Raw genomic sequence first — 18,161 nt, 5'->3', positions numbered from 1 at the left:
TTAATGTGCGATAAGCACATTTCTGTTTGACCTTTTATATTACAAATATAAATATAAAAGAAGCGAAATTAAAAACTTCACACGTTTATTCATGACTTCCTTTCTTTACTCAGATAAAAAAAAAAAAACAGGAAAATTATTTTGTTGAAGAAACATTTGTTTTACTGATGCACCAAAGAGCCGTTAATCTTATTTTTATCTGTTACAGTTGAAACCAGATATTTACATACAATTCAGAGAAAAACACAAAAACTTTCCACCAAATACTAAGGAAGTGTAGGTATACTTCTGACTTTGATGAAAGCGATAATAAAAATACATAAAAATTCTCCCTCGCTCGATTCTGACATTTAACAAATGCAAAAAATATGTTAAAAACAGAAAAAGTTTTCTCTGATTTAATGTATGACAGTAAAGAAATAAAAGTTTTTGTGTTTTTTTCTGAAGTGTATGTAAATATCTGGTTTCAACTGTATAAATATACATTAAAATAATACTTTTAAAGTTTAATACTCTAATCAACATGGGCATGGACAAATATGGATGCTTTATGCAAATTTATGTTTATTATTAGTGAAACCAAACTCAACATAGAGCATGAAAACGAAATATTCTTGTAAATGTTTTAAAGTATGGTGTTTTAAATTCCATAAACCATCAGCACCAAACAGATTTTTTGCAATGTTTCCACATGTGCGATAAATGAGGTGATACTAGAGAAACTGTAACTTTCATGTGGATTACATTATCAGAGAATATTTGTTTTAGATGTGAAAGTATGCATATTAAGCTCTCTATTGATATATGAATTATGTCTTTGAGGTAAGTATTCACTGCAATTCAGGTTGTTTTATTTATGTCTGTGAAGAGAGATGACAGAGACAGCAGAGAGCGCCCCCGGTCTGTTTTCTTTATTTTACAAAAGCACAGCGTTTTGTTGTTTTTATGTGTACACAAATAAAAGTAGACCCTTTACAGATTCGAATGATGTATTGCTCTCATTTGTACGATCAAAAAAGACTGAAATTTTGATTAATCTGATGGAAAAATGCCACAAAATTCCGATGCGTTTGTCGACCACAGAGGGTTAATTGTTTTGTGGATTATGGTGCTGATTTAAAATTTGGTGCATCAGTAAAACAAATGTTGACTGATTCAAAATAATTTTTCTGTTGGAGTATATTTATTTAATTTTTATATATGAGTTAAGAAAGGATGTCATGAATAAATGTGTGTTGTGCTTGTTTATGGGTTTTGTACACAAACATTTCTTGCAAAAATCAGCTTGTTTTAACCGATTTTATTGCAAAAATACTATAAAATGTTCTCCACATATACTGTTAGGCCAACAAAGTTTTTGTTTAATTAAGTCAACTGACTGTTCAATGTAATTTAAAGAGTGGGGAAATAACTGTTATAGGATTTTTTATTGATGTGATTTGTAGAAAGCTTATATATATATATATATATATATATATATATATATATATATATATATATATATATATATATATATATATATATATATATATATATATATATATTGTGTTTGGTGTAGAATAGCGGAGAATAATAATCAAAAATAATGTTGAATTTCTGAACATGCAAAAAGAGCAGATTTACTTCATGCATGATCATGGTTGACACTTTCGCTGTGATGTCCCACAGATGGGACCTAGTGAGGTCATAGAATTCGAACTAAGGGTTAATATGTGAAAAACAGTAGTGCGGAATTTCAGTATTTATTTAGACAATGTAAGAGGCTGTAAAAAGGATGTTCAGAGCGACAATGCAGTATTTTATGAGCTCAGCTGGATTTTGGATGTCAAATTTTCCACTGCGCCCCCTACTGTATGTGGTTGGCACTGTAGCCACTGCTGGAATTTTCTTTTACAGTATAATACATTTTTTGTGTACTTTTTAAAATTTTAAACGTTTTGAAAATCTGTCAATTTACTTTTACTTAAGTACAGTACAGACCAAAAGTTTGTGGAATTATATACATAACAAAAAAGTGTGAAACAACTGAAAATATGTTATATTGTAGGTTCTTCAAAGTAGCCCCCTTTTGCTTAGATTACTGCTTTGCACACTCTTGGCATTCTCTTGATGCCTACTTTGAAGAACCTACAATATGACATATTTTCAGTTCACTTTTTTGTTATGTATATAATTCCACATGTGTTAATTCATAGTTTTGATGCCTTCAGTGTGACTCTACAATTTTCATAGTCATGAAAATAAAGAAAACTCTTTGAATGAGCAGGTGTGTCCAAACTTTTGGTCTGTACTGTGTATATATAATATATATAAACTTTTGGTCTGTACTGTATATATAATATATATAAACTTTCGGTCTGTACTGTATATATAATATATATAAACTTTCGGTCTGTACTGTATATATAATATATATAAACTTTTGGTCTGTACTGTATATATAATATATATACAGTACAGACCAAAAGTTTGGACACACAAGGTGTGTCCAAACTTTTGGTCTGTACTCTATGTTTTGTTGAAGTACTGTACTTCGCTACATTTTGAATCATAATCGTTACTGAGTACAAAAATACATTTTAAAATCATTTAAAAATTTATTTTTTACTCAACATATTTTAATCCAAGAAGATACATTCTTATGAACCATTAAGAAAATCGTTTTTTTTGTTTTTGTTTTTGGCTAAAACATGTACATACAACATGTTTCACAAATCAAGCAGGGAACATATCTATATATCTAGTAAATTATATAAAAAAGAAAATTAAATATAAAAATTCACTGCAATCCCTAAAGACCCCCTGGACACACTGGGAAACCTCTTCACTGCCACTGTAACAGACAAAAATCACAGCTGTATTTTAAAGGGATGGTTCGCTACATACCAACATATAAACATTAATCAATGCACACATTAATCAATGCACACATCAGTAATGACAAATAGAAGCTCAAGCATGCTTGCTTGAATTATGAGGATGAGTATTTGGTTCAAGTAAAAAATAAAAGCCTAAATTAAATCTGTTTGTCATATAAAGTGATCGAGTCTCTCAGGAGAATTGGAACTAAACTGCTTGATAAATATGAATTAGTTTTAGGATCTTTTTATGAACATTTTGAAGCATTATTGTGATAGCTGTGTAGACTGTCAATTGAGGGACAGAAATCACTTCATTTGTGTTTCTGAATTAAAGTCTTGTGGGTTTCTAATGACACGTTTAAGTAAATGATGACAATTCTTTTCATTTCTGGATGAACTATCCTCTTAACCTAATTTATTGCAGCAAATTTTCTACTTACCAACTCTGCATCCGAAAAGAAATACTTATCTCATATGTATAGATGCACAGATACCACTCTTTCCAGAAAGAGTCCAATACCTTTATTTTTTTATACTTGCCAATACTGATACCTGCATTTTCATAGCATTTGTGTTCACATAAAAATATATTTTCAATATACATTATTTTTTTAAAACGAGTTTGTATCTTCTTCTTCTTCTTCTTCTTCTTCTTCTTCTTCTTCTTCTTCTTCTTTCCGCTTCTCCCATCAAGGGTCACCACAGCGGATCATCCGTCTCCATACCCCCCCTGTCCTCTACATCTGCCTCTTTCCCCCAACCATGTCTTCGATGTTGACCCCAGATACCTGAACTCCTTCACCTTCTCCACCTCTTCTCCCTGCAACCGCACCACTCCACTGCCCTCCCTCTCATTCACACACATGTACTCTGTCTTACTCCTACTGACTTTCATTCCCCTTCTCTCCAGCACGTACCTCCACCTCTCCAGGCTCTTCTCCACCTGCTCCTTACTTTTACCACAAATAACAATATCATCCGCAAACATCATAGTCCACAGAGACTCCTGTCTGACCTCGTCCATCAACCTGTCCATCACCACTGCAAACAGGAAAGGGCTCAGTGCCGATCCTTGATGTAGTTCAACCCTCACCCTGAACCAGTCTGTCGTTCCTACTACACACTTCAATGCTGTCACACTTCCCCCATACATGTCCTGCACCACCCTCACATACTTCTCTGACACACCTGACTTCCTCATACAATACCACAACTCCTCTTTCAGCACCCTGTCGTACGCTTTCTCTAAATCCACAAACACACAATGCAACTCCTTCTGTCCTTCTCTATACTTCTCCATCAACATTCTCACAGCAAATAATGCATCTGTGGTGCTCTTCCTTGGCATGAAACCATACTGTTGCTCACAGATGGTCACCTCTTCCCTCACCCAGGCTTCCACTACTCTTTCCCATAACTTCATGGTGTGGCTGATCAACTTTATTCCACTGAAGTTACTGCAGGTCAGAACATCTCCCTTATTCTTAATAAGTTAAAGGCTAAAGTATGTCACATATGGTCCTGGTGTTAATTAACTACAGCATGTACATTTTATTAAACTCTTTAAGTAAATAAACAAGAATAAAAGAGTATTATATTGACAATAATAATAATAATAATAATAATAATAATAATAATAATAAAAAACATCTGCTATCTTGATGATGAAGGCCTCATAGACTGACCACCTCCCTTTAGGCTCCTTGGCTCCACTCCACCAAGTAAAAGTGCTTTTTCTCCGTACCCGCTAAATATTCATTGATCAAAATCTCAAACATGTTCAGTTGGCAGAATTAAGCATTTTCCATCCTCCACCCACTTAATTAATGAAAATATAATTGGCTTGTTTACTACCGTCTCCTGTCTTCAGCCCCCCCTTACAGTCGGAATTCACGCCTTAGGCAATGGTTAAATTACTTTTTTTTTTTTTAGGATTCCTAAAATATTTCCTTTTTTATTTTTAACATTTAGTTTTAAAGTATTAATGTCACTAGGGCATTGCGCATGCTCAGGCTCTGCTGCGCACGTTAACTTACGGATCTTGATGCAATGTGCTTTATTTTTGCAAAGTGATTTCAAAGTCATTTATGTATATAACAATGTTAATTCTGTCTATTATCAAAAAACACACTTAATTGAATATTTAATGGCAAAAAGTCAAATACATTTCATAAACTTTGTTTTTAAACAACTGGCTCTGTTTTATTTGTCGCCATCTATTTTTTGATGTTGTACATAAGATGCATATCTGTTACTGTACTGTTAACTATTTTACAGTGCAGTTTGTCGTTTTTACTTTAATTTTTATTATTTCTATATTTTTTTTATTATTACGTTAAATACATTTTAAATAGTGGATATTTCGAACTACATCCTCACTACTGGATGCGATCTTAGAAACATTAGCTGAGTATTCTGAAACCAGCAGTGGTCTAACAAAACTAGAAGCTGACTGTCTTTCGCAACAAATGCAAACAAAAAAGTTCCTGTTTCTTCTAGTAACATTTGAGAAAAAAAAGAATGAGTGCTTTTGTTACAAATGGATTACAGTCACATGCCATATCTGTCACAGACTGCATTCATTTAATTTAGGGACTGAAATCATTTTGAAAATTGTTCAAAAAGAGCACAAATCACGATTTTGAGAAAGTGCTTAAATTAACACATGACCTGATGAAAAAACATGATGTACACAAAATAGATGTCGCCTCCACCCGAAAAAGGAAACTTCCTTTTAAATTGTCTGCCTCCATGATCACAAGCTCTCTTAGGAAAAGTGGCAACAGTAGCAACAGCACCTCCCATCACTCATGGAAGTGCTGGATAACAGTCCTGAGGACAGCTTTCCAAATGTTAACAAAATGATACGAGCATTTATTATTTTCCTGATGACATCATGTAGTGTTGACTGTTCTCCACAACAGACTGAATTAAAACATGTTTACGGTCCTTAATGCTTACTGTTCGTCTAAGCAATTTGTCTCTGCTCTCGTTTGAATGTGAACTGACAGAGACACTTGATCATCCCTGTGTTTATCTATATATATAAATTACATCTGAGTTAGCCTTTTTAATGCCCACAATGGCTGACGGAGCCCACGGAGCCCACGGAGCCCACTGGCTTACAGCCTCTGAGGAGCGGTGTAAATTATGAGTATGCATCTCTGGTGAGTATGTTGTATTTTATTTAAATTTGTATGTTTCTGTCATGTTATTAGACAAATATAGATTCTGATTTATTCACGTCTTCCTTTCCTTACTCAGATATAAAATAAATAAATAAACTATAAAATATTTATAATCAGTAAACATTTGTTTTACTCATTCGCCAAGTCTTAAATCAAACATCAAAATCCGCCATGATTTACACAATTAACCCTCTGGGGGTCGACAAACGCGCTGGCGCATTTTGTGTCATTTTTCCTCATAATGCAGAAATGAAATTAACACCAAAACTAACTTTTTTGATTGTACAGATAAGATCAATACATCATTCGAATCTGTAAAGGGTCAACAAAACGCTGTAAAATAAATTAAACATACAGGGGGCGCTCTCTGACGTCTCTGTCACCTCCCTTCACAAGCGCATAAATAAAACAAGCTGAATCTCAGTAAATACTTCACAGACATAATAAATATATGTATGGAAAACTCGAAATGTCTTTTACATAAATCAGTTCACATCAAAAACAAATATTCTCTGATTCTGTAATCCGTATGAACGTTAGAAGAGGTACAGTTTCTCCAGTATCACCTCATTACCTGTCCATGTGGAAACATAGCAAAAGTCCCCTTTGGTGATGATTTACGTAATTTAAACCACCATAATTACTTTAAAAATATTTACAAGAATATTTTGTCTTCATGCTCTATGTTGAGTTTGGTTTTTACTAATAATAAACATACAATTGCATAATATTGCATCTACTTAAACTTTTACCCTGAGTATTTTGAAACATTATGAATATCTGTACTTCTGCTTAAGTGAAGGATGTGTGTATTTTTGCCACCTCTGCTGATATCAACTTATGTTTCTAAAAGAACCCCTTTCACAGAATTAACCTCTTCCATTCAAACCTCTTCACCACCATGAGAAAGACCAAAGAGCTGTCAAATGACGTCAGGGAAAAGACTCTAGAAAATCTCACCTCATGGGGTAAGGATAATTCTGAGAAAGGTGAGGGATCAGCCCAGAATTACACAGAACGAGCTTGTTAATGATCTGAAGGGAGCTGGGACCACAGTCACCAAGAAAACCATTGGTTGTTACCAATGGTTTTCCTTGGTCACCAAGGTCTCTCTGCTCAAGAATGCACATGAACAGACCGTCTGAAGTTTGCCAATGAACACCTGAATGATTCAGAGAAGGCTTGAGAGAATCTGATGTGGTCAAATGAGACCAAAATTAAGCAAATTTTACCCGTCCTAACCCTAGCGAGTTTGATCAATTAAAGTTAGCCCTTGATAAAATTCTCCCTGGTGATGCATCTGAGCTCTTCAAGTATCAGGTTCTTTTAGAACACCTCAGGTTTGAAGAGGCTTACCTAATTGCAGATTCATTCCTGAACCCCCTTTGGCCATACACAGACACTAAGACTGCAATTACTGACAGATTCGGACTACCTAATCCGTTAGCTTTAACTAAGATAGCAGCAGTCATGGATGCTCCTGATGTTCAGCCTGGAGATGTAGCCAGTTTCAATAAGTTTGCCCTCCAAATTTAGGCTCTTGTGAGTCTCCTGAAGTCATTAGGTTCTGAGGGAGATGCGGACCTACAGTGCGGCTCTCATGTAGCCCCTCTACCCGTCAAATTACCCTCGGATCTGTGTGCCTCATTCAGACAACACATGCCTTATCAGACGGCCTACACCTATGTAGTACTCAATTATGGCTCCAAAAGGACCATGCTACTCCCAGCTGCAGTTCAGAAATTAGGGCTTCAAGGACAGACAGAGGATTTAACATTAAAAACAATTCCACAAGATGTCAAGAAACTCAGTGGGGCAGCAGTTTCCTTTAGAGTATGCTATTTATCGCAGCCGCAACAGATCTACTGGATCCAGAATGCCTTTACCTCTGAACACTTGAGTTTGGCTGAGCACTCTTATCCCATTGAAACGCTCCAGCAGAGATAGAACACCTAAAAGGCATTCCTTTACAGCCTATTGACAAAGTACAACTCCTCCTTTTAATTGGAGCAGACCACCCTCACCTTATAACACATATTGAGCCTGTACACCTTGGGCCCCCTGGAGGTCCAGCAGCAATCAGAACTAGACTAGGTTGGACATTACAAGGCTCAACACGATTTCTGCAGCAACAGCTACAGTCTCAGCAATTTTTACATATCTCTTACACCCCTCAAATGGATGTCTTCCGATGTCCAACAATGTCATCAGCAAAGAATTATCCATTATACAATACCATCAGAGAGGCATCTGACTGGCCCCAAATGTACTCTTCAGCAGGACAATGTACCCAAACATACAGCCAATGTCATTAAGAACTTCTGCATAGAAAAAAAACAAAGAGTCCTGGAAGTAATTTTTGGCCCCCACAGAGCCCTAATCTCAATATTTTCAAGTCTGTCTGCTATTACATGAAGAGACAAAAAGATTTGTGGTTAGTTCTGCAAGATGTTTGGAACAACCCACCTGCTGAGATCGTTGTGCAAGTGTACCTAGAAAGATCTCCGCTGCTTTCCATCTTTTCATGGTGAAAAATGGATGAAATATACACCAAATAAATATTTTGAAGCACAGAACATTTTTTTCAAATCTTTGTTTTCATCTTTGAATATATTACATTTATTATTGTATAAGTCCAAGGTTTCAGATTCTTAATATCAATTTTAAACGTTTTTTTCCCCATTTTTTCTTTTTACATTTAACACAGTCAGCTGAACACATAGTATACAAGTTCCTTTGCAAAAATATACCATTTAATTTGTCTACTTAATGAAAAAGAGTTGCAGAAATACCATTACTTTTTAAGCATTTTTTTTCTTTGTACATTTAACAAGATTCATGCGCAAATAAATGTAAAATGAATGTAAGTTTTCACTGAAGGCCTTAGTAAAGAATGCACAGCCCAACACTGGTGTGCACTAATGGTAAACTGTGTGTTGAGTAATGTTTTTTCGGACACTTGTTCACATTTGGTCATGTTTACTGCTGTACAAAGATCAATTTCTTCTGTGCCAGACACATTTGGTCCCAATTAGCTCTAATAATTCTCTATAACTCTTCAGGGAATTTGTTCTTCTATATTTTGAAATGTCCTTGTGGACATTTGTGTTTATCAGCCACAAGGATGTTAGTAAAGTCAGGTACTGATGCAGGTGAGTTGAGGAGGTCAATTCAGGCCATTTCATCCCAAAGTTGTTCAGTAGGGTTTAGATGAGAGCTCTATGCAACGTATATGTTCATGGAGCTCGCTTTATGCACTGGGGCGTGATGGAACAAGTTTGGTTTTCCAAATTCAAGTAAATGCAAAATTTAATGCTACCACATTAAAGGACATCCTATACAATTGTGTGCCTCCAGCTTTGTGGTAACAGTTTGACGGAGAACCACGTATGGCAGGAAAGGTCAGGTGTATGCAAACTTTTGGCAATATAGTGTAATAAGAACTCATTAGAAATTATTTAATTTCTTTATTCTGCAGCACTGTAATGGAATTTAACACACTTTTCCATCTTTATAATGAAAAAGATGATTATTTTACAATCACAATTTGCTCTTAAACATCAGAACATAACATATGCTTTGTTCTATAAAATAAAAATAAATTATGTTAATATTTTTTGATAAATAACTATCTGTATTTTTTTTTATATAAAAGTATACTTCAGCTTCTATTTGCTAATATTTGATTATGGCACTATACACATAAGTATGTACATTAACACATTTTGTAATTCTCTCTTTTTTCACTCACTCACACACACACACACACGCACACACAATGTTTGGCTCGACACTTTAAAGCACTACTGAAGTTAGTAATGTAGTTATTCAAATACACACAAACAAATAAACAACAAGCCACCTTAAATCCCACCCCCTCTTATTTCTTATTAGCCACAGACAACCAATCACATTTCTTCTCTGAATCTTACACACAACTTCATATTTAAGGATGCATTCAAAACAAACTGAATTTTAACAGAAATAAAAACTGTTACATGCTTACATATAATCTGAGAAATCTGACATACAAGAGGAGGAGAAAGCCAGTGTGTGTGAGTGTGTGTGAGTGTGTGTGTGTGTGTGTGTGTGTGTGTGTGTGTGTGTGTGTGTGTGTGTGTGTGTGTGTGTGTGTGTGTGTGTGTGTGTGTGTGTGTTAAAAAAAGGAATGGTTAATGGTTGATCACACAATTCAGAAGGAGTAAAGCTTGGTTTGCAGTGTGTTTGCAGAGTAAGCAATACCAAATTGCCCAAATGGTTGTTTTTGGTCTACATATAATAATAATAATAATAATAATAATTATTATTATTATTATTTAAAAAACAAAATAAATCCATTATAGAAATTTAGTGCACTACATAGGGTGCACTATTAAGATATGGCCCTATCCCCTATGTATATATATATATTATTTTAATACCCTATGAACTGCACTTACACAGGAAGTAATAGTACACTACATAGATTATATATATATATATATATATATAGTCATATAGATAACATATACAGGAAGCCATTATTTCATACCCTATTAAAGTACCTAATATGTTAGAATGGAGCAAAATCTTCTATATACTGCACTATATAGGGGCTCATATTTCATAACCTATAAAGAGCAATACTATAATAGGGCAAAGCTAAAATCTCTGTTTTCCACTTGATCAAATATATATACACGAAATAATAATCAGAAAGCACAGTTCCCTGGCAGACATTTAGTGAACTACACAGAGAGTAGGGTGCGATTATTGCATACACAGTGCCCAAATATATTACGGTGATGGTAAAATTCTGTATAGTAAACTACACTGGGTGCCATTATTTTTTTATAATCCTATAAATTGCACTGTTTAGAAAAGCTAATCCACATTGATTTATTTGTACATTTCCCAGGGTAAGAAATAATACCGCCTACATGGAATAATAAAAAAAAAATAATGGCACCCTATATAGTGCATTATATGTAGAAAATCTAGCTCTAGCTTAATAAAAAAGTTTGCTCCCTGCAACCTAAATAGGTGAACATAGTGTGCACTATGTAGTGCACTATATACATAATAAGAAAAAGGTTTATATGTTGGTGTATGTGTGTGTATAAAGCACAGGGATGTGAACAAAATCAGCTGTGCTGAGTCTAGATACGTAAAGTGGATATAAAGCTCATTTTCCTTTATTTAAGGCACCTTCATCACTGTAAATTTAATTTGGCATTCAATTTGGCATAGAAAGGCAGAAAATTCTAGTGCTTTTAAAACAAAACAGACATATACTCGTTTTTAAAAAGGTTCTCATTTTGAGAAAAAGCAAAAAACATTGAGAAAAGAAATACAATTTCTGGTTTTGCTGCAGCTGGGATGAGATTGTAGGCATTTATTTTTTAGCTATAGAGCGAGTGTGTGGTGTGTAGCCAGGGCTTAATCAGGGCTTAATCATGATTGACAGAGCCATAGCAAAGCATAGCTGTTGAAATGTTAAAGTCTAAATTCCCAGTCTAAATTCACTTCTTCCATTTAGACTGATGGCAGTCCGTGACTGATGGCATTTGTTTGGCTGGAGTATCGGCTGCTCTATCACTGACCTTTGACCCTGACTCAGTGGCGTTTGGCTCTTTGAGCACTTTGAGTGCAGGAGGCACAACAGGCTGACTTGTAGTAGGAGTAAACGCAGAGCCGAGCCTGGACCACCATGAGACAGTTGGAGCCTCGGTCCTTACAGCTCTCATCTGTCAGGAAAACAGGAAAAGGTGAAAATGGGCAAGAAAAAATAACAGCTAGATAGCAATAGGAATAGAAAGAAATGCTAAAAAAAAATGAAAAAGCGGGATTAAAAGAAAGAAGTAATGAAAATAAATAAAAACAAATGGATGATGGAAAGGAAGAGGGAAACGCCATGAGAAAGTGAAAAGAGTAAAAGAGATAAAGTGTAAAATAGAACACATGCTGATCTTCAAATATAACACACACCTAGAGAGGGGCTGCAGGGGCCGGAGTTACACTTCTGTTTGGGGTGTGGTTTATGGGTGGAGTCACAGGCAAAGCTCGGCTGTTTATCCGGCGTCAGACACCGAACATCTCGAATCTGTAGTCCATCACCGCAGGACTTGGAGCACTGTAAAGGAGGATGGCGAGAGAGACAGACACAGAGTTAGACAGATGAACAAACTCCTGCTCTGTTCTACCATATTTTGTGAGCTTAAGTGTCAACAGGAACAGATTTGGGAACGCAGATGAAAACCCTATTCCTGCCTCACTTACTTTTACTCCAAAACTCTTTAATTCTTAGCACCACCATTTATTATTTTTCTCCACCCCAAAGTTTTTACTGAATTTTTTTTTTTCTCCAATTTTGTATTTTTTATCTTTTGTATTGTTTTATCTTTTGTATTTTTTTTTTTTTTTTTATCTTTTTTGTATATTACATTCTCTCTAATACTCTCTTCGTTCCACCCTTTTTTCCTGCACAGTCCAAACTTCTATCTCGGACTCATCCCCTCTTTTCAATCCCCTCTTTCTCACCGCACTCCACTCTGTGGTGAACCACTGTGGTTCACATGGCTCCAGCTCACAAGTCTGAATGGGGGATGGCTTTTCCAGGTGCGCACACTCGCTGGCTGGTGTCATGCTAAAATCACTCCCCAGCTTCTGGATACAGATCACGTCTCTGCGCTGAGTTCCGTTCCCACATGGTGCGCTACACTGTAACCGAACACACACATACACAAACATTATGTTAAATATTTAAAATTACATTAAACAAGACCCCCCTCCCCCACACACATACAAACTCTCACCTGTCCCCATGGCCCAGCGAACCATTGTGCTTGTGCAACGCAGGGTCCTGAATTACATGCCTTCATATCAGCTGGTTTCTCCTTCACACATTCACCAACAGCTCCGCTTGTCACACACACAACGTCACGCTTCTGCACACCTGGACCGCATGAGGCGGAGCACTGACACACACACAAAAACACAATTAACAAACGCCCAAACCATTTATAATTGTTACAATCCAATGAGCTTGAATTTGCTTAGTAGGAACTTACTGTGTTTGTCCAGTCAGTGAAGTACCAGTTGGAGACACAGGGACCCATGTGACAGTCTTCACTTCTTTGTGGGCGGATCCTGGCATTACACTCACTGTCACTCACCTCACTGCCACGGTCACTGACACAGCGAACATTACGTGTCCTTTTACCCGCACCACAGTCTACTGAACACTGAACATGACAATATAAACACATTTAAAACACACACTTCGTATATGTCTGTGTGTATGTGTGTGAGAGACAAACTCACAGCACTCCAGTTTGAGGTGACCTGCCAGTGAGAACAGGAGTGTGTGTGGCAGGCCTGAGTGGTGTTGGGCTGTGGGAGACCGGAGCAGCGTTGAGGGTGGACTCGAGTGGAGCGGCTGGAGAAGTTCTGCCTGCACTGCAGTTGACGGTGTTGCAGACCCCAGCCACATGAAACGCTGCACTCGGACCATGCTCCTGCCTCCCAGCTATACACATTCATACACACACATTAAATATAAACAGCTATAAATAATAACGACTCTATAATATAATACAGGGTAGCTCACTATGGTGGGCAGGGATGGAGGTTACATGGCTCCTCCTCCGCGATGGGCTTAGACGCCGAGTCACACTGCCTCTCATGCACTTCTTCATTAGTGTGTCTGTTCACGCACAGCGTCTCTCTTTGCTGGAAACCTACACACATATACACACACATGCGCACACACACAATTCAGATGTATAATACTCATTTCCACCACAAGTGGGCAGACGAGACAATATAAAACCAGATAGTGGCGCATAATCACAAACAGACATGCAGCGGATATTGTACATACACACGTGCGCGCACAGCACACACACACACACACGCACACACACACACACACACACACACACACACACACACACACACACACACACACACACACACACAAAGCATCATAGTAGAGTCCATAATTAGTCCTAAGTTTGGCACACAGCTGTTTTCCAGAATATTTGGTTTTGGTGTGTGTGTGTGTGTGTGTGTGTGTGTGTGTGTGTGTGTGTGTGTGTGTGTGTGTGTGTGTGTGTGTGTGTGTGTGTGTGTGAGGGTGTGGGTGTTTGCTCATCACTTAGAGGGAAAAATCCCAGTGTGACAGAAATGCTGCACAATATGGCAAAAAAGCAGCCAAAGTGTAACGTAATAACCTCAACCTTGAGAAATTGATCAGTGATCGGCACACACGCACACACACACACACACACACATTAACACACTCACTCACTCTCTGCACATGGAAGGGAAAAAGAGAAAGACCCACAAACACGTACATGCACTGACCTTTGCCACAGGAAGCAGAACACTCACTGAGCTGCCCCAGCCTCCACACAAAAGGACTCTGATTATCTAATGGGATGTCGGTCCTTGGAGGGATGCGAACATTACGATTAGGCCCAATGTTGTGGGGTCGAAGCCTCTCCAGTGTCCAACTATCAGATGTAGAGGGAGCAGAGACAGGGGAAGTGGCAGAGTCTTCAAACGTTACAACAGCACCTGTGTGAGAAAGTACAGATGTTTTCTACATATATTAATATGCGCATGTACAGCACTGAGACACCACTTCTCTTTATCATTTCTATTTGTGTGTATGTAAGAATTGCCTCTAATCCTATATTCCTCTCTATCAGTAATACAACTGTCATACTGTCTATCCCATTTGTTAGTGTATTTACAGTAAAAATGTGTAATGATGTACTGCTTTTCACTTTTAACATATCTGGTATGATAATGAAAATGTTGAACATACACTACCAGTTAAAATGTTAGACACACCTTCCCCTTCAGTGGCTTTTCTTGATTTTCAACATTGTACATTAATAATGAAGACATCCAAACTATAAAAGAATGTGTATGGAATTATGTAGTAAACAAAAATTGTTAAACAACCCACAATATGTTTTATATTTCAGATTGACATTTAGCTTTGATGACAGTTTTGTCCACTCTTGGTATTCTCTCATCAGCTTCACAAGGTTGTCACCTAGAATGGTTTTCCAACAATCTTCCCAGAGGTGTTAAGTACTTGTTGGCTGTCTATCCTTCACTTTCAAACCATCTCAACTGGATTTATATTGGATGAAAGTGGAGGCCAGGTCATCTCATGCAGCACTTTCTTAGACAAATAGCTCTTACATAACCTAAAGGTCTGTTTGGGGTCACTGTCCTGTTGGAAAACAAATTGTGCAAACCAGATGGGATGGCATGTCGGTGCAAAATGCTGTGGTAGACATGCTGGTAAAGTTACTAACAGCTTCACCAGCCAATCACCCCCACACTATCACACCTCCTTCTCACAGTGGGAACCAAACATTCAGGAACCATCCGTTTACCCTCTGAAAGTCTAACAAAAATATGGCAGTTAGAACCAAAAATCTCAAATTTGGAATCAAACTAAAGGACAGTTTTCCACTGATCTAATGTCCATTTCTTGTGTTTCATCATAGAATTTTGGAAACTGCATCATTTTTGCTATAATATAGTTTTGTACAGTAGATGTAGTAGCAATAATATAGCTATTGACTCTGTACCCACCCTTCTAGACTGACGATGTAAAAGCACATTAGGAATGTAAGAAATGCCACAAATGAACTCTTGACAAGGCACACTTGTGAACTGTGAAACATTTTGCGTTCACAAGTGTTTCCCACGTAATTCCATATGTGTTTATTCATAGTTTGGATGTCTTCAGTATTAATGTACAATGTTGAAAATAATACAAATACACAATAGCCACTGAAGAGTTACATAATGTTACATAAATATATATATATATAACATTATTTCTAATTAGAATTTAGGAGCATACTCTACCCTGCTGAGTAATATTCCAGGAATCTCTGTATAATCACCAAGAAGAATGTAAGAGTGAAAGAGAGAGCAAAAGAAAGAGAGACAGTGTATTTGTGGTATAATTTTGAAGAGGCGATGCACATAATTGGATAGTTAAGACCAGATGGACGTACATCAGAAGTCACCGCACAAACCTCAAACAGATTAAGTACATCTGGTCCTGACTGTTTTAACAATAACGTATTCACTAGACTGCAAATATAAGAGAGAATAAAACACATGCCCTTAAATTTTAGCTTGTTCTTTGATGCGGATATTTGATGATTTGTAATTAAACAGTGTTTTAATTGACCATTTAAAGGACCCCATATGACAGTACTATACAGTGAGGAAAATAAGTATTTGAACACCCTGCTATTTTGCAAGTTCTCCCACTTAGAAATCATGGAGGGCTCTGAAATTGTCATCGTAGGTGCAAGTCCACTGTGAGAGACATAATCTAAAAAAAAAAAATCCAGAAATCACAATGTATGTATTAACTATTTATTTGTATGATACAGCTGCAAATAAGTATTTGAACACCTGAGAAAGTCAATGTTAATATTTGGTACAGTACCCTTTGTTTGCAATTACAGAGGTCAAACGTTTCCTGTAGTTTCTCACCAGGATTGCACACACTGCAGGAGGGATTTTGGCCCACTCCTCCACACAGATCTTCTCTAGATCAGTCAGGTTTCTGGCATGTCGCTGAGAAACACGGAGTTTGAGCTCCCTCCAAAGATTCTCTATTGGGTTTAGGTCTGGAGACTGGCTAGGCCACGCCAGAACCTTGATATGCTTCTTACAGAGCCACTCCTTGGTTATCCTGGCTGTGTGCTTCGGGTCATTGTCATGTTGGAAGACCTAGCCTCGACCCATCTTCAATGCTGTAACTGAGGGAAGGAGGTTGTTCCCCAAAATCTCGCAATACATGGCCCCGGTCATCCTCTCCTTAATACAGTGCAGTCGCCCTGTCCCATGTGCAGAAAAACACCTCCAAAGCATGATGCTACCACCCCCATGCTTCACAGTAGGGATGGTGTTCTTGGGATGGTACTCATCATTCTTCTTCCTCCAAACACGTTTAGTGGAATTATGACCCAAAAGTTCTATTTTGGTCTCATCTGACCACATGACTTTCTCCCATGACTCCTCTGGATCATTCAAATAGTCATTGGCAAACTTAAGACGTGCCTGGACATGTGCTGGTTTAAGCAGGGGAACCTTCCGTGCCATGCATGATTTCAAACCATGACGTCTTAGTGTATTACCAACAGTAACCTGGGAAACGGTGGTCCCAGCTCTTTTCAGGTCATTGACCAGCTCCTCACGTGTAGTTCTGGGCTGATTTCTCACCTTCCTTAGGATCATTGAGACCCCACGAGGTGAGATCTTGCATGGAGCCCCAGTCCGAGGGCGATTGGCAGTCATGTTTAGCTTCTTCCATTTTCTAATGATTGCTCCAACAGTGGACCTTTTTTCGCCAAGCTGCTTGGCAATTTCCCTGTAGCCCTTTCCAGCCTTGTGGAGGTGTACAATTTTGTCTTTAGTGTCTTTGGACAGCTCTTTGGTCTTGGCCATGTTAGTAGTTGGATTCTTACTGATTGTATGGGGTGGACAGGTGTCTTTATGCAGCTAACGACCTCAAACAGGTGCATCTAATTTAGGATAATAAATGTAGTGGAGGTGGACATTTTAAAGGCAGACTAACAGGTCTTTGAGGGTCAGAATTCTAGCAGATAGACAGGTGTTCAAATACTTGTTTGCAGCTGTATCATACAAATAAATAGTTTCAAAATCACATATTGTGATTTCTGGATTTCTTTTTTTAGATTATGTCTCTCACAGTGGACATGCAACTACGATGACAATTTCAGACCCCTCCATGATTTCTAAGTGGGAGAACTTGCAAAATAGCAGGGTGTTCAAATACTTATTTTCCTCACTGTAAGTAAGTCCCAGAATACACATGAAGAGATATAAATGTGTGTAGACAAATACAAATGTGATCTTTGTGTAGACGTTTTGGTGTTTGTCAAATAAGACTTACTCGTCTCACGGAGAGATGCGCTCCCTCCATTCCACTCTTTCACTGTATTTTTCTTCACAGGTATATAGTACTCAAAATCTACACCTGAATTTTCCTTGTGAAAAATAATCTATAGAGAGAAAAAAAAGCTTTTTTTGAGACACTGTGTGTGTGTGTGTGTGTGTGTGT

At 37.4% G+C, this 18,161-nt stretch overlaps 1 protein-coding gene and 2 long non-coding RNA genes across 3 annotated transcripts in view; 2 read left to right on the top strand and 1 right to left on the bottom strand.

Moving 5' to 3' along the window:
* Positions 1 to 9,988: 9,988 nt before the first annotated feature.
* Positions 9,989 to 10,358, top strand: LOC310736752. The gene is made up of 2 exons (XR_014536647.1): positions 9,989 to 10,128; positions 10,216 to 10,358. It is a non-coding gene; the product is annotated as an uncharacterized lncRNA (long non-coding RNA).
* An 836-nt stretch (positions 10,359 to 11,194) lies between these two features.
* Positions 11,195 to 18,161, bottom strand: part of adamtsl4 (ADAMTS-like 4) — a 31,513-nt gene continuing 24,546 nt past the window's right edge. Inside the window, exons 9-17 of the mRNA XM_083559368.1 lie at positions 17,994 to 18,102; positions 14,396 to 14,608; positions 13,638 to 13,767; positions 13,352 to 13,556; positions 13,099 to 13,272; positions 12,844 to 13,005; positions 12,569 to 12,748; positions 12,017 to 12,161; positions 11,195 to 11,775 (exon numbers count right to left, since the gene is read on the bottom strand). Coding sequence (XP_083415494.1) covers positions 11,645 to 11,775; positions 12,017 to 12,161; positions 12,569 to 12,748; positions 12,844 to 13,005; positions 13,099 to 13,272; positions 13,352 to 13,556; positions 13,638 to 13,767; positions 14,396 to 14,608; positions 17,994 to 18,102 — 1,449 coding nt within the window. The 3' untranslated portion in view covers positions 11,195 to 11,644. The remainder of the gene's footprint in view (positions 11,776 to 12,016; positions 12,162 to 12,568; positions 12,749 to 12,843; positions 13,006 to 13,098; positions 13,273 to 13,351; positions 13,557 to 13,637; positions 13,768 to 14,395; positions 14,609 to 17,993; positions 18,103 to 18,161) is intronic.
* On the top strand, positions 14,857 to 18,083 carry LOC310737162. The gene is made up of 2 exons (XR_014536769.1): positions 14,857 to 16,289; positions 17,896 to 18,083. It is a non-coding gene; the product is annotated as an uncharacterized lncRNA (long non-coding RNA).

The sequence above is a fragment of the Silurus aristotelis genome (genome assembly GCF_946808225.1).
Source record: "Silurus aristotelis genome assembly, chromosome: 1".
NCBI classification, from domain to species: Eukaryota; Metazoa; Chordata; class Actinopteri; order Siluriformes; family Siluridae; genus Silurus; species Silurus aristotelis.
This window is presented reverse-complemented; position numbering and strand designations above follow the sequence as displayed.